We start from the raw sequence: 16,633 nt of genomic DNA, 5'->3' as shown, positions 1-16,633 counted from the left end.
CGATCTGTTGCAGCACAGATTGCTGGCCTGCTGCGAAACTGTGAAAGCCCTGTTCGACGGTGGTAGACCGAGTCACGATGGCAGCAGTCAGAGCTTGTGTGGCATCAAGCTGAGACTGCATGAGAGCAGTCTGAGAATCGATGGCACCAAGCATAGACTGCATTACAGCACTAAGATGCTGCATCACTTCCACCTGTGCTGCAATGGAAGCTGCCAGATCACCCATCACATGCAGCATCAGGTCTGGGTCGCCACAGTCTCTCTGGGAGTCTACCATCCTTTGCAGACTGGAAATGATGGGCTCCATGTTGTGCACAGAGCTCTCTGCAATGTTGGAGGCAGACTTCTCCATGCTCCTTACTATTGCCGAGAGGCTCTCGGGCACCCTTACCATTGCACCTATCATCTCTGTGTGCATGCCCATCATCATTCTTCTGAAGACCTCCCCATCGAGGTCCTCATCTGAGCCCTGTGCAGCAGAACTTGCGTATGAACTCGTCCTCCGGGGAGCTGGCCCCAGAGCTACCCTTTCCCCCTGGTCCTGCTGCAGCTCACTCATCCCCGGTGCATCACCCTGTGCAGATCCTGCTACTATACTAGCCTTTAAAGACCGTAGTGCCTGCGGGTGAAACATGCAGTGACGTGGTGTGTTCTTCCTCCTCTCCTGTCTCGCTCTCAATGGTACCCTCAGGAACAGGCTGCTCAGCTGCTTGCTCATTATCTGAAAGTATAAAGGTAGAAGAGTCGGGTGAAGGTGAGGGGAGGGGGGCAGGAAGGGAGAAAGGCATGCATACAGCATGATTAGCTGGAAAGTGTGAAAGGCTTGTGGGGTGAGGGGGAAGTGGGATGTGAGAAGGAGTAGGGATGAACATACCGTTGTTGTCCCTAAGGGGGTCAACGTCGCCAGTGGCCACGGCACCCACCACCTGGTGCCCAATAATCTGCAGCACTCCATTTGCCAGCGCAGGCAGTGGTTGGGTGTCGGCTTGTCCCCCGGCTGTGTGCTCCTGATCCCTCCTGTTGTGAGCCACCTTGGCCTGCAAGAGAGAGGAAAGTGTGTGAGTGCGTGTGGAGCAATGTGTTTGGGTGATGTGCCTGCTATAGAGTCATAGAGTCATACAGCACAGAAAGAGGCCCTTTGGCCCATCGTGTCTGCGCCGTCCATCAAGCCCTGTCTAATCTAATCCCATTTTCCAGCATTTGGTCCATAGCCTTGTATGCAATGGCATTTCAAGTGCTCATCCAAATGCTTCTTGAATGTTGTGAGGGTTCCTGCCTCTACCACCCTTTCAGGCAGTGAGTTCCAGACTCCAACCACCCTCTGGGTGAAAAAGTTCCTCCTCAAATCCCCTCTAAACCTCCTGCCCCTTACCTTGAATCTATGCCCCCTTGTTATTGACCCCCCTACTAAGGGGAAAAGTTCCTCTTTGTCTACCCTATCTATGCCCCTCATCATTTTGTACACCTCAATCAGGTCCCCCCTCAGCCTTCTTTGCTCCAAGGAAAACAACCCCAGCCTGTTTAGTCTTTCTTCATAGCTGAGGCACTTCATCCCAGGTAACATCCTGGTGAATCTTCTCTGCACCCTCTCCAAAGCAATCACATCCTTCCTATAGTGAGGCGACCAGAACTTCACACAGTACTCCAGCTGTGGCCTTACCAGCATTTTGTACAGCTCCATCATAACCTCCCTGCTCTTATATTCTATGCCTCGGCTAATGAAGGCAAGTATCCCATATGCCTTTTTAACCACCTTATCTACCTGATCCGCTGCCTTCAGGGATCTATGTACATGTACACCAAGGTCCCTCTGACCCTCTGTGCTTCCTAGGGCCCTACCACTCATTGTGTATTCCCTTGCCTTATTTGTCCGTCCAAAATGCATCACCTCGCACTTTTCAGGGTTAAATTCCATTTGCCACTTTTCCGCCCATCTGACCAAACCGTTTATATCGTCCTGTAGCCTGAGGCTTTCCTCCTCGCAATTTACCACCCCACCAATTTTCGTGTCATCTGCGAACTTACTGATCATACCTTTTACATTCTCATCCAAATCATTTATGTAGATCACAAACAGCAAGGGACCCAGCACCGATCCCTGAGGTACCCCACTGGACACAGGCTTCCAATCACAAAAGCAACCTTCGACCATCACCCTCTGCCTCCTGCCACTCAGCCAGTTTAGGATCCAACATGCCAAGGCACCCTGGATCCCATGGGCTCTTACCTTCTTGACCAGTCTCCTATGCGGGACTTTGTCAAAAGCCTTACTGAAGTCCATGTATACCACATCCACAGCACTTCCCTCATCCACACACCTAGTCACCCCCTCGAAAAATTCAATCAGATTTGTCAGACATGATTTACCCTTGACAAAGCTATGCTGACTATCCCCGATTAATCCTTGCCTCTCCAAGTGGAGACTAATTTTGTCCCTCAGAATTTTTTCCAATAATTTCCCTACCACAGATGTTAGGCTCACTGGCCTGTAATTCCCTGGTTTATCCCTGCTACCCTTCTTGAATAATGGTACTACGTTAGCCGTTCTCCAGTCCTCTGGTACATCCCCTGTGGTCAGAGAGGTTCTGAAAATTTGTGTCAGAGCCCCTGCAATCTCCTCCTTTGCCTCACACAGCAGCCTGGGATACATCTCGTCCGGGCCTGGGGATTTATCCACTTTTTGGCCTGCTAAAACCGCTAGTACCTCCTCCCTCTCGATGCTAATATGTTCAAGTATATCACAGTCCCCTTGCCCGATTTCTATGTCTACATCGTCTTCCTCCATAGTGAACACAGATGCAAAAAATTCATTTAAAACCCTGCCTACATCATCTGGCTCTACACACAGATTGCCACTTTGGTCCCTAATGGGCCCTACCCTTTCCCTGGTTATCCTCTTGCCCTTAATATACTTATAAAACATCTTAGGATTTTCCTTTATTTTGCTCGCCAGTGTTATTTCATGGCCCCTCCTCGCTCTCCTAATTTCTTTTTTAAGTATGCCCCTGCACTTTTTATACTCCCCTAGGGCTTCCTCCGTCTTTAGTCTTTTGTAACTGCCAAAGCCCCCCTTTTTTTCCTAATGCATTTTTGTATATCCCTTGTCATCCAAGGTTCCCTTTGCTTGTTGGTACCACCCTTGACCTTTACGGGAACATGTTGGCGTTGTACTCTCTCTATTTCCCTTCTGAAAGTCTCCCACTGCTTTGATGTGGATTTTCCTATAAGTAGCTGCTCCCAGTCCACTTTGGCCAGATCCTGCCTTATCATATTAAAATCGGCCTTCCCCCAATTTAGAACCCTTATTTCCGGGCCGTCTTTGTCTTTTTCCATGACCACCTTAAATCTCACCGAATTATGGTCACTGTCGCCAAAATGCTCTCCTACTGACACTTCCACCACTTGCCCGGCTACATTCCCTAGAATTAGGTCCAGTACCACCCCCTCTCTTGTAGGACTTTCTGCACGCTGGCTCAAAAAGCTCTCCTGGATGCACTTTAAGAATTCTGCACCCTCTAAGCCTTTCACACTCTGACCTTCCCAATTAATATTGGGGAAGTTGAAATCCCCCACTATTATTACCCTATTATTTTCGCACTTCTCTGAGATTTGCCTACATATCTGTTCCTCTATCTCCCCCTGACTGTTTGGGGGCCTATAGTACACTCCCAACAAAGTGCTTGCCCCCTTTTTGTTTTTAAATTCTACCCATATGGCCTCATTAGAGGATCCCGCTAATATATCATTCCTCCTTACAGCAGTAATTGACTCCTTAATTAATATTGCAACACCCCCTCCCCTTTTACACCCCCCTCTGTCTCGCCTGAAGATTCTATACCCCGGAATATTGAGCTGCCAGTCCTGACCCTCCCTCAACCATGTCTCAGTGATAGCAACAATATCGTACTCCCATGTGTTCAACAACAACTTCAGTTCATCCACCTTATTTGCAAGACTCCTTGCATTAAAATAAATGCCTTCCAGCCTTGCCATATTCCCTTTTGCCTTCACATATTTGCTCTGCCTTCCCAGCTGACTTGTTTTTTCCTCCGTATTTGGCTGTAATTCACCCCCTACTATAGCTCCACTCTGTATCCCACCCCCCTGCCAAGTTAGTTTAAACCCCCCCCATAGTTGAATAGCTGTCATTGTGTGCAAGGTGTGAGGTGTTGGTAGGTGGAGAGTGCTGGTGGGCGAGTGCTGGGGGTGTGATGCTTTGGACAGTGTGTGCAGACTGAGGTTCAGATGGTGGTATGTAGCATTTGTTGAAGCATTCACTCACCCTGCCCACCCGAGTGAGGTCGTTAAATTTCTTCCTGCACTGTGTGTGGGTCCTGGGGACCACAGTGCTGCCCAAGATGTGCTGGGCTACCTCCCTCCACATGGTGCGGAAGACTTGTGGTGAGGGCCTCCTGCCACTTGTCGGATAGAGCACTGCCCTCCGTCTCTCCACTGTGAACAGCAACTCTTCCAATGCATGGTCACAGAATCTGTGAGCTCTGCCTGGGGCATGGATCTGCCATCATTACGGCTGCTTGAGTCATCCGGCTCCTCCTCCTTGGCCTTCTGCTGCTGGCTGAGACAGCTGCACAGCTAGCAATGATGAGAATGAGGTTCTGGAGCATCAATGAACCTTCCCTTTAAGAACTGGAAAGAGCCTGTGGCAATGATGACTAGCGATTAGACTGCACCTGATATTGGTTAGCGTTTCGAGTTTAACAACATTGAACTAGGCCATTACCATTAGCGCTTTATTTAGCACTTTTGTGCAATGAGACTGAATTTTCCATGCAGTGTGAAGCATTAACACCTGGTGCTAATTCTAAAACTTTTCCAAATTTGCCACCCATTCCTGTGCTATAATGAATTTCTCCCTCTTGGTCTTTGTCTCTCTCAGTTGCTCCACCTAAAGAACTTCGAGCGACTGGTGTCACCGATCGCACCATTGACCTGGAGTGGGAGGGGCCTGTGGTAGTCACTGAGTATCTCATCACTTACACGCCCATCGTCTCGGACGGGATGCAGTTGGAGCTACGTGTCCCAGGGGACTGGACTGCAGCCACCATCAAAGGACTGGAGCCCGGCATTGAATACAACATTAATGTCTATGCCGTGCTGAATAACAAGCTGAGCGTGCCCATCAACTCACGGCTCACCACTCGTAAGTACAACCGCACACTGACGCGTGTTTCCACCGCACGCTCTGCCATATTTGTACTCTCCCACACACCTGCAGGTTTGTATGGCCGCACTCTCCCGCACACCTGCAGGTTTGTATGGCCACACTCTCCCGCACATCTGCAGGTTTGTATGGCCGCACTCTCCCAGATGTTTGCAGGTTTGTATGCCCGCACTCTCCCAGATGTTTGCAGGTTTGTATGGCCGCACTCTCCCAGATGTTTGCAGGTTTGTATGGCCGCACTCTCCCAGATGTTTGCAGGTTTGTATGCCCGCACTCTCCCAGATGTTTGCAGGTTTGTATGGACGCACTCTCCCAGATGTTTGCAGGTTTGTATGCCCGCACTCTCCCAGATGTTTGCAGGTTTGTATGGACGCACTCTCCCAGATGTTTGTATGTCTGCACTCTCCCAGATGTTTGCACATTCATATGTCTGCAGTCTCCCACATGATTACATATTTGCCACCTGCCCACTGTCACATGCTGAAACACTACCTGACATGCTTGTTTTAAAGGAAATCACATTTTCTTGAATATTGGTACATTTAGTTTTTCTTTGCAATATAAGTGGAGAATAAAGAACCCTTGGGAAATCCATAGTGTAAACAGAAGGTATTGAGTACAAAAGTAGAGAAGTTATGCAGAACCTTTATAAAGCCCTGGTTAGGCCACAACTGGAATATTGTGTCCAGTTCTGGTCACCACACTTTAGGAAGGATGTGAAGGCCCTTGAGAGGGTGCAGAGGAGATTTACCAGAATGGTTCTGGGGATGGGGGAATCTTAGCTACAAGGACAGGTTGGAGAAGCTGGATTTGTTTTCATTAGAGCAAAGGAGGTTGAGGGGTGTACAAGATTATGATGGGTTTGGATACGCTAGACGGGGAAAGGCTGTTCCCACTAGTTGATGGTACAAAGACAAGGTGACACAGATTTAAGGTTTTGGGCAAGAGATACAGGGGGGATGTGAGGGAAAAACTTTTTTACGCAGCGAGTGGTGAGGACCTGGAACTCGCTGCCGACGGAAGTGGTGGAAGTGGAGACACTCAATGTTTTCAAGGGGAGACTGGATAGGCACTTGAGGGAAATAAACTTGCAGGGCTACGGGGATAGAGCGGGGGAATGGGACTGACTGGATTGCTCTGCAGAGAGCCGGCAAGGACTCGATGGGCCGAATGGCTTCCTTCTGTGCCGTTATGACTCTCTGACTCTATGATTCCATTCACGATGCTCAGTCCCACTGGATCCAACCAGGGCCTGGAATTTCCTCTCAATTTGCACCTGAAAAATGGTGCAATTGTGGCTCAAAACCAACTTCAGGTGCAAAATTCCAGCAGGACTGACTGACATGGTTTCCTCCAACTAAATCCAACGAAATATCGGGAAAAGACTTTGGTTCCCGCCACAAACTCCATTCCCTAGCTATAGATTCCATCCCTCTCCCCAGCATCTGTCTGAGGCTGAAACAGACTGTTTGCAACCTTGGTGTCATGTTTGACCCCGAGATGAGCTTCCGACCACATAATCGCGCCATCAGCAAGCCTGCCTATTTCCACATCCATAACATCGCCTGTCTGCACCCTGCCTCAGCTCATCTGCTGCTGAAACCCTCATCCATGCCTTTTTTACAACTAGACTTTACTATTTCAATGCACTTCCGCCCGACATAAAATTGTGCTCATCCAAAAATCTGCTGCCCGTATCTTAATTCGCACCAAGTCCCGTTCACCATTCATCCCTGTGCTCGATGACCTACATTGACACCCGGTCCGGCAATGCCTCGATTATAAAATTCTCATCTTTGTTTTCAAGTTCTTCCCCAAAATCTCTTTGCTCCTCCATTTCTGGCCTCTTCTAGATCCCAATTTTAATTGTTCCACAGAGTACTTTAAACAGCAGGAGCAGGAGCAGAGAGCCAGAGCGGCAGAGTACTATAAATGGAGTGGAAGCGGAGAGCCAGAGGGGCAGAGCACATTAAACAGAGCAGAAACGGAGAGCCAGAGGGGCAGAGCACATTAAACAGAGCGGAAGCGGAGAGCCAGAGGGGCAGAGTACTTTAAACAGAGCGGAAGCGGAGAGCCAGAGGGGCAGAGCACATTAAACAGAGCAGAAACGGAGAGCCAGAGGGGCAGAGCACATTAAACAGAGCGGAAGCGGAGAGCCAGAGGGGCAGAGTACATTAAACAGAGCGGAAGCGGAGAGCCAGAGGGGCAGAGTACTTTAAACAGAGCGGAAGCGGAGAGCCAGAGGGGCAGAGCACATTAAACAGAGCGGAAACGGAGAGCCAGAGGGGCAGAGTACTAAAAACAGAGCGGAAGCGGAGAGCCAGAGGGGCAGAGTACTTTAAACAGGGCGGAAGCGGAGAGCCAGAGGGGCAGAGTACTTTAAACAGAGTGGAAGCGGAGAGCCAGAGGGGCAGAGTACTTTAAACAGAGCGGAAGCGGAGAGCCAGAGGGGCAGAGTACTTTAAACAGAGCGGAAGCGGAGAGCCAGAGGGGCAGAGTACTTTAAACAGAGCGGAAGCGGAGAGCCAGAGGGGCAGAGTACTTTAAACAGAGCGGAAGCGGAGAGCCAGAGGGGCAGAGTACTTTAAACAGAGCGGAAGCGGAGAGCCAGAGGGGCAGAGTACTTTAAACAGAGCGGAAGCGGAGAGCCAGAGGGGCAGAGTACTTTAAACAGAGCGGAAGCGGAGAGCCAGAGGGGCAGAGCACATTAAACAGAGCGGAAGTGGAGAGCCAGAGGGGCAGAGCACTTTAAACAGAGCGGAAGCGGAGAGCCAGAGGGGCAGAGTACTTTAAACAGAGCGGCAGCGGAGAGCCAGAGGGGCAGAGCACATTAAACAGAGTGGAAGCGGAGAGCCAGAGGGGCAGAGTACTTTAAACAGAGCGGAAGCGGAGAGCCAGAGGGGCAGAGTACTTTAAACAGAGCGGAAGCGGAGAGCCAGAGGGGCAGAGTACTTTAAACAGAGCGGAAGCGGAGAGCCAGAGGGGCAGAGCACATTAAACAGAGCGGAAGCGGAGAGCCAGAGGGGCAGAGCACTTTAAACAGAGCGGAAGCGGAGAGCCAGAGGGGCAGAGTACTTTAAACAGAGCGGCAGCGGAGAGCCAGAGGGGCAGAGCACATTAAACAGAGTGGAAGCGGAGAGCCAGAGGGGCAGAGTACTATAAAAAGAGCGGGAGTGTGTTAGATCCGTGTATCTTAATGTTGTGTCCTTCAATAATCAGACTGCAGGGAACGATTCAACAGGTGTTTACTGAATGAGGGTTACTCTAGAACTAACTGTACAGATCACTACTCAGGGTTTATATACAGGAGTGGTCACTGCCGGTACTACAGTATACAGGAGCTGTAAAAAGTAGTTCTCCCCTTAAAGGTACATACATTACAATTCCTCCCCTTTTTAGATTAACAGTACCATAACACTCTTTTAACAATTAAATATCAAACTAATTACAATTAACACTTTTAACATGCAACATTAGCTGAAAATAGTCTATTTATAAATTCAGTCTTTGGGGAGGCTTCCTGATCCTTTCTGGATAGCGCCTTTCCCGAGTGTCTTGCTCTTGGTGCGGAGGCGATTCTGGCCCCCTGTCGTCGGTTGGTTCATCAGCTTCCGATGCTACTGTTTCTGGGGTAGATGCGACCTGTACGTCGGGTTCATCACCAGATACGCATGGGCGAGGCATGGGGTTGACTTGTTCCTGTGACTCTAGGATCTGGTCAGCATGGCATCTCACGATGCTCTCCCCAACGTCCACTGTGTACATTAGTGGGCCCTGCCGTGTGCATATCGTTCCTGGCTGCCATTTTTCTGTTCGGTAGTCGCGGGCCAAGACTGGTTGCCCTACATTGAAGCTCCTTGTTGGCTTCTCATGGATGTGCTGGAATTGCTTACTCTCAACATCTCTTCGTACGTTTGGTCTGAGCAAATCCAGGCGAGATCTTAACCTTCGGTTAAAGAACATCATGGCTGGGGCCTGGTTGGTGACTGCATGTGCCGCATTCTGGTAGGCGAACAGGAAATTGTCCACCTTGTGCTGCAGAGGAATGTTGTCATTGTACATAGCCTTTATTGCCTTCTTAAAGATTTGTACGAACCTCTCAGCCAATCCATTTGTGGCTGGATGATACGGGGCGGATGTGTAATGCCTTACCCCATTCTATTTCATAAATCTTCGAAACTCTTCGGACACAAACTGTGGTCCGTTATCAGAGCAAATCTGCTCTGACAAGCCGTTCCTGGCAAATATGGTCCGTAGGACTGCAATAGTTTTCTCCATGGTGGTGGAGGACATTTTGATCACCTCAGGCCATTTCGAGTGCGCATCCATGGCTATTAAAAATATTGAGTCCATGAATGGACCAGCAAAATCAATATGCACCTGTTGCCATGGAGATGAGGGCCACTCCCATGGGTGTAGAGGGGCATGTGGTGGTGCATTTTGGACCTTCTGGCATCCTGAGCAGCTCTTTGTCAGGTCCTCGATTTGCTGATCGATTCTCGGCCACCACACATAAGCCCTAGCAAGGCTTTTCATTTTCACCCCTCCCAGATGACCTTCGTGAAGCTCATTGAGCACTCTCTCCCTTAACTTGGGTGGAATTACCACTCGGGATCCACACATCAAGGTCCCCTGGCATACTGACAGCTGTTCTCTTCTGGATGAGAATGCTGGCAACAGTGAGTCGCCATGTGCTGGCCATCCCTTCACCGTCAAATCATATACCCGAGACAGTGTCGGGTCATTTCGGGTCTCCTTTTCTATACCAGCGTTAGTTACTGGCAAGCATTCAATTATAGTCGAATGAAATATTTCGACAGGATCCACTGCTGGTGCTTCCTCCGCAGTAGGCAGTGGCAGGCGTGATAGCCCATCAGCGTTTCCATGCTGTTTCATGCCCTTATACTCGCTTTCATATTGGTGCGCCCCTAGAAAAAGGGACCATCTTTGTAGACGTTGCGCAGTCATCACCGGAATGCCCTTCTTTGGATTGAAGATGGAGACAACTGGTTGGTGGTCAGTCAGCAAGGTGAACTTCTGCCCGTGCAGATAGTGATTGAACTTTTTCACTCCCCACACTAGGCTGAGGGCCTCCCTGTCAATCTGGGCGTAGTTACGCTCGGCTGAGGTTAGTGATCGTGACGCAAAGGCTATTGGCCTCTCTGAGCCGTCCGAGAATTTGTGCGATAGCACCGCTCCAATGCCGTAGGGTGACGCATCACATGCCAACCGAATTGGTAATGCCGGGTTGTAATGGGCCAATACCTCTTTCGATGTGATTAGTGTTTTGCTGTTCTGGAAAGCTCATCTACATTCGTCACTTCACTTCCATGGCACCCCAGTTTGCAGTAGGGTGTTCAGTGGGTGTAGTATTGTAGACAAATTTGGCATGAACTTATGGTAGTAGTTTACCAGCCCGAGGAACGACCTCAGTTGTGACACAGTTTCCGGTGCTGGAGCCTTGACTACTGCCTCAATCTTCTCTGGGGACCTATGTAACCCCTCTTTATCGATAACGTGGCCACAATACGAGATCTGTTTTCTAAAAAACTCACATTTGGGGCAGTTAGCTCGGAGCCCATATTCCTGCAATCTAGTGAGCACCTGCTCCAGGTTGGCAAGGTGATCACTGTCATTTTCGCCCGTGACCAGGATGTCGTCCAAATAACACTGGGTCCCTGGGATCCCTTGCAGGACTTGTTCCATTGCCCTCTGCCAAATAGCCGGAGCTGATGCTACCCCGAATACCAGCCGGTTGTATTGGTAGAGACCTTTATGGGTGTTGATTGTGAGGTATTTTTTTGATGCTTCTTCTACCTCCATTTGCAGATACGCCTGGGCCAGATCAATCTTAGTGAAGCGTTTCCCTCCAGATAGCGAGGCGAAAATATCTTCAATCCGCGGAAGTGGATATTGTACGGTGTGAAGGACCGGGTTCACTGTTACCTTAAAGTCCCCACAGGTGCGAACCTTCCTTGGTTCCCCAGGCGTGCTGCTCAACGACTTTTTCATCACAGGGATGATGGGTGTAGCCCACTCGCTCCAGTCTACCTTGGACAGTACACCTGAACGTTCCAGACTCTCCAGCTCTGCTTCGACGGCTGGGCGGATTGCATAAGGTACCGGTCTGGCCTTAAAACATTTTGGGCTTGCGTTTTCTTCAATTTTAATCATCGCTGTCATGCCTTTTAGTGTTCCGAGTCCTTGCTGGAACACTTCTTCCACGTCAGTTAGGATCTTTGACAGTCGCCCAGGTGTGACGTCGTCATCCTTTTTGTCAGCCACAGTCAGTGCCTGTATGGAATGCCAATCTAGCTGTATCTTCCGGATCCATTCACGTCCTAGTAGTGGTGGTCCTCCATCTGGCAATACATATAGGTCCATTTTTGGTGTTTCCTTGCCGTTATATATAACGTTCACCCTTATTTTTCCTTTGGGGTAGAATTTTTGCCCCGTGTACGTCTTCAAGACAATCTTTGTATCTCTCAAGGGTATATGTGAGAATAGCCGCTTGTAGTCCCTTCAGTTTATGACTGTTAGGGCTGATCCTGTGTCCTATTCCATTTTCACTTGGACTCCTGCTATCTTGAGCGTGACCCAGATAGTTTGGTGATCCTCCGTTTTGATCACATTATGTAGTTTCAGACAACCCAGCTCCTTGCTTCCGGAGTCTGTATCACTCTTCTGTTCGTCTGAACTACTTCTCCTGTGGAGATTTCTTGCTGCTGGTTTTCTTTCCCGACCTGTAGACTCTTGCTATGTGTCCTACTTTTCCACACTGTCTGCACACTTTGTCCTTGAACCAGCAATCATTATGGTCATGTGTTATTCTGCCGCAGCGATAGCACTTCACTGTTCCGTATGACGTTTCATTTGTGCCATATTCTTGCGGTCTCCATTGTATCTCTGCAGCGCCCCGTGCTGCTGCTTCATGTGATACTGCAATGCTGAAAGCCTTGTCCAGCGTAAGATCCTTTTCTGATAGAAGCCGTTTCTGGGTTCCTTCACTTTGAAGCCCTCACACACAATTGTCCCTTAAAGTATCTGCTAGTCCCGTTCCAAACTGGCAGTGTTTCGATAGCTTGCGCAGTTCCATTAAATACTCAGCATGACTTTCATCTTTATGCTGGTTCCTTTTGTGAAACTTAAATCTTTCTGCTATCAGCAGCGGTGTGGGGTTTAAGTGGTCCTGTAGGATTGACACTATGTTTTCAAAATCCTTTTCTACTGGCTTCTCTGGGGTTACTAGGTTTCGTAGTAAGCCATATGTTTTTGCACCCATTGAATTCAACAATACCGGCGCTTTCTTATCATCTGGCACTTCATTCGCCTTGCAGTATACTTCTATGCATTCGACATATGTCGTCCAATCTTCGACTTCATTGTCGAACGCTGTGATACTGCCACTCTTCAGCATTTTTGGGTGTGGTTAGACTGGCTTAAAATGGCGTCTCCCGCGCTTTCCTTTCTTCCCCGCTGCAGCTTAAAATGGCGTCTCCCGTGCTTTCCTTTCTTCCCCACTGCGGCTTAAAAGGCGTCTCCCGCGCTGCTGCCAACGCCGCTCTTGGCGGTCCTCGTGGCAAATGGCGACACCCTGTGGGTTTCGTGCACTGCTCCTGCGCTGCTGCCAATGCCGCTCTCTACGGTCCTCGTGGCAATAGCAGCGCCTTGCATTTTCCTGCGCGCCTCTCTCCCCCGTTGACGCTGCTCGGCCCTTGAACACCGGCTGCACTCTGCACTCTCTCGTCTCTCTCCCCCATTGACGCTGCTCGGCCCTTGAACACCGGCTGCGCTCTGCACTCTCTCCTCTCTCTCCCGTTGACGCTGCTCGGCCCTTGAACACCGGCTGCGCTCTGCTCTCTCTCGTCTCTCTCCCCCGTTGACGCCGCTCGGTCCTGAACACCGGCTGCACCTTGTGCGCTCTGCCCTCTCTCTCTCCCCCATCGACGCTGCTTGGCCTTTTTCTGTGCCGCTCGGTCAGGCTCTAGCCCGTCGCTGTCCGGGAAATGTCTGCGCAATACCTGTTGCCATCCCGTTTTGCTGGACCACCGCGACTGGAAAGCCAAGCCTGGCTCTCGACAGCCTCCCCTGCGATGCTCAAATCTCTGCTGGATGACTGGGCGGTTGCCCATGGTCAACGCCCGTGCTTCTGGACTCGACCTTCTTCCACTGTTCTCCAGGAGCGAATCCCTGGGAGGTGATGCAGAGTTGCAGGTAGGTTCGAACTTGCTCTTCGCCACTGTTAGATCCGTGTGTCTTAATGTTGTGTCCTTCAATAATCAAACAACAGATTGCAGAGAACGATTCAACAGGTGTTTACTGAATGAGGGTTACTCTGGAACTAACTGTACAGATCACTACTCAGGGTTTATATACAGGTGTGGTCACTGCCGGTACTACAGTATACAGGAGCTGTAAAAAGTAGTTCTCCCCTTAAAGGTACATACATTACAGAGTGGAGAGCCAGAGTGGCAGAGTACTTTAAACAGAGCGGGAGTGGAGAGCCAGAGTGGCAGAGTACTTTAAGCAGCGAGGTCCTTATTGGAGACACCAGCGGTGGCGGCCGGACCTTCCACGATTTCCAAAAAATATGGTGTGATGTCACAGGACAGCGGTACAATCTGAGTGAGCGGACCTGCTGGAGGAACGGAGTCGGAGACCCGGGATAAAGGCAGCAGAGACCTGGGAGTCTGAGTGAGCGGACCTGCGGGAGGAATGGAGTCGGAGACTGGGGTTAAAGTCAGCGCGGAGCAGAGACCTGGGAGTCTGAGCGAGCGGACCTGCTGGAGGAACGGAGTTGGAGACTGTTCTGGGAGTCTGAGTGAGCAGACTAACTGCGAGGGAGACGGTCGGCAAGCGACACAACGAAGGAGTGACGTCAGAATTCAAAGCTGTCGCTGACACAAGGGAGCTGAGAGGTGAGTATTGTAGTGTATGTACCTTTAAGGGGAGAACTACTTTTTACAGCTCCTGTATACTGTAGTACCGGCAGTGACCACACCTGTATATAAACCCTGAGTAGGGATCTGTACAGTTAATTTTAGAGTAACCCTCATCCAGTAAACACCTGTTGACTGTTCCCTGCAGTCTCTTGTCTCATTATTGAAGGAAACACAACATCAAGATACACGGATCTAACATTGGCGACGAGAAGATTCAAACCTACCTGCAACTCTGCATCACCTCCCAGGAATTTGCTCCTGGAGAACAGTGAAGGAAGAAGGCCGATGTCCAGAAGCACGGGCGTCGACCATCCAGCGGAGATTTGAGCATCGCAGGGGAGGCTGTTGAGAGCTGGGCTTGGTTCTCCAGTCACGGTGGTCCAGCGAAACGGGCTGGCAACAGGTACGGCGCAGACCCTTCCCGGACAGCAGCGGCTAGAGCTGACCGATGGCACAGAAAAGGCCGAGCAGCATCGACGGGAGAAGAGAGAGGGTAGAGCGCACAGGGCGCAGCCGGTGTTCAGGACCGAGCGGCATTGACGGGAGAAGAGAGAGGGTAGAGCGCACAGAGCACAGCCGGTGTTCAAGGGCCAAGCAGCGGCAACGAGAGAGAGAGGCGTGCAGGAAAATGCGCAGAGCGCAGCAGGTGTTCAAGGGCCGAGCCGCAGCGGAGAAGAAGGGAGAGCGCGGGAGATGCCATTTTGAGCTGCAGCGGAGAAGAAGGGAGAGCACAGGAGATGCCATTTTGAGCCAGTCTAACCACACCCAAAAATGCCGAAGAGTGGCAGTATCACAGCGTTCGACAATGAAGTCGAAGATTGGACGACATATGTCGAACGCATTGAAGTATACTGCAAGGCAAATGAAGTGCCAGATGACAAGAAAGTGCTGGTATTGTTGAATTCAATGGGTGCAAAAATGTATGGCTTACTGCGAAACCTAGTAACCCCAGAGAAACCAGTGGAAAAGAATTTTGAAAACATAGTGTCAATCCTACAGGAACACTTAAACCCCACACCGCTGCTGATAGCAGAAAGATTTAAGTTTCACAAAAGGAACCAGCATAAAGATGAAAGTAATGCTGAGTATTTAACGGAACTACGCAAGCTATCGAAACACTGCCAGTTTGGAACGGGACTAGCAGATACTTTAAGGGACAAGTTTGCGTGTGGGCTTCAAAGTGAAGGAACCCAGAAACGGCTTCTATCAGAAAAGGATCTTACGCTGGACAAGGCTTTCAGCATGGCAGTATCACACGAAGCAGCAGCACAGGGTGCGGCAGAGATACAATGGAGACCGCAAGAATATGGCACAAATGAAATGTCATACGGAACAGTGAAGTGCTATCGCTGCGGCAGAACAACACATGACCATAAGGATTGCTGGGTCAAGGACCAAGAGTGCAGACAGTGTGGAAAAGTAGGACACATAGCAAGAGTCTGCAGGTCGGAAAAGAAAACCAGCAGCAAGAAATTTCCACAGGAGAAGTACAAGAAGGTACATAAGGTGACGGAGAGTAGTTCAGACGAATAGAAAAGTGATACAGACTCCGGAAGCAAGGAGCTGGGTTGTCTGAAACTACATAATGTGATCAAAACGGAGGATCACCAAACTATCTGGGTCACGCTCAAGATAGCTGGAGTCCAAGTGAAAATGGAATTGGACACAGGATCAGCCCTAACAGTCATAAACCGAAGGGACTACAAGCGGCTATTCTCATATATACCCTTGAGAGATACAGAGATCGTCTTGAAGACGTACACGGGGCAAAATGTCTACCCCAAAGGAAAAATAAGGGTGAACGTTATATATAACGGCAAGGAATCACCAAAAATGGACCTATATGTATTGCCAGATGGAGGACGACCTCTACTAGGACGTGAATAGATCCGGAAGATACAGCTAGATTGGCATTCCATACAAGCACTGACTGTAGATGCCAAAAAGGATGATGACGTCACACCTGGACGACTGTCAAAAATGCTAACTGATGCACAAAAAGTGTTCCAGGAGGAACTCGGAACACGAAAAGGCATAACAGCGATGATCAAAATAGAGGAAAATGCAAGACCAAAGTTTTTTATGGTCAGACCGGTGCCTTATGCGATCTGCCCAGCCGTTGAAGCAGAGCTGGAAGGTTTGGAACGTTCAGGAGTACTGTCCAAAGTGGACTGGAGCGAGTGGGCTACACCCATCATTCCTGTAATGAAGAGGTCATTGAGTAATACGCCTGGGAAACCAAAGAAGGTTCGCATCTGTGGGGACTTTAAGGTGACAGTGAACCCAGTCCTTCACACGGTACAATATCCGCTTCCGCGAATTGAAGATATTTTCGCCTCGCTATCTGGAGGGAAATGCTTCACGAAGATTGATCTGGCCCAGGCGTACCTGCAAATGGAGGTAGAAGAAGCCTTGAAACAGTACCCCACGATCAACACTCATAAAGGTCTCTACCAATACAACCGGCTGGTGTTCAGGGTAGCATCAGCTCCGGCTATTTGGCAAAGGG

The 16,633-nt window shown here is 49.8% G+C and overlaps 1 protein-coding gene across 4 annotated transcripts in view; it reads left to right on the top strand.

Annotated features, from left to right (window-relative positions):
• The window catches only part of tnr (tenascin R (restrictin, janusin)), a 1,257,678-nt gene that overhangs the window by 159,973 nt on the left and 1,081,072 nt on the right, over positions 1–16,633 (top strand). For all 4 annotated transcript variants that reach the window (XM_085982119.1, XM_085982118.1, XM_085982121.1 and 1 more), the window contains exon 4: positions 4,898–5,161. In XM_085982119.1, the coding sequence (XP_085838245.1) occupies positions 4,898–5,161 (264 nt within the window). The remainder of the gene's footprint in view (positions 1–4,897; positions 5,162–16,633) is intronic.

This window comes from Somniosus microcephalus, chromosome 3 (genome assembly GCF_052327205.1).
Source record: "Somniosus microcephalus isolate GS21.2 chromosome 3, FLI_Smic_1.0, whole genome shotgun sequence".
Classification (NCBI taxonomy): Eukaryota; Metazoa; Chordata; class Chondrichthyes; order Squaliformes; family Somniosidae; genus Somniosus; species Somniosus microcephalus.
This window is presented reverse-complemented; position numbering and strand designations above follow the sequence as displayed.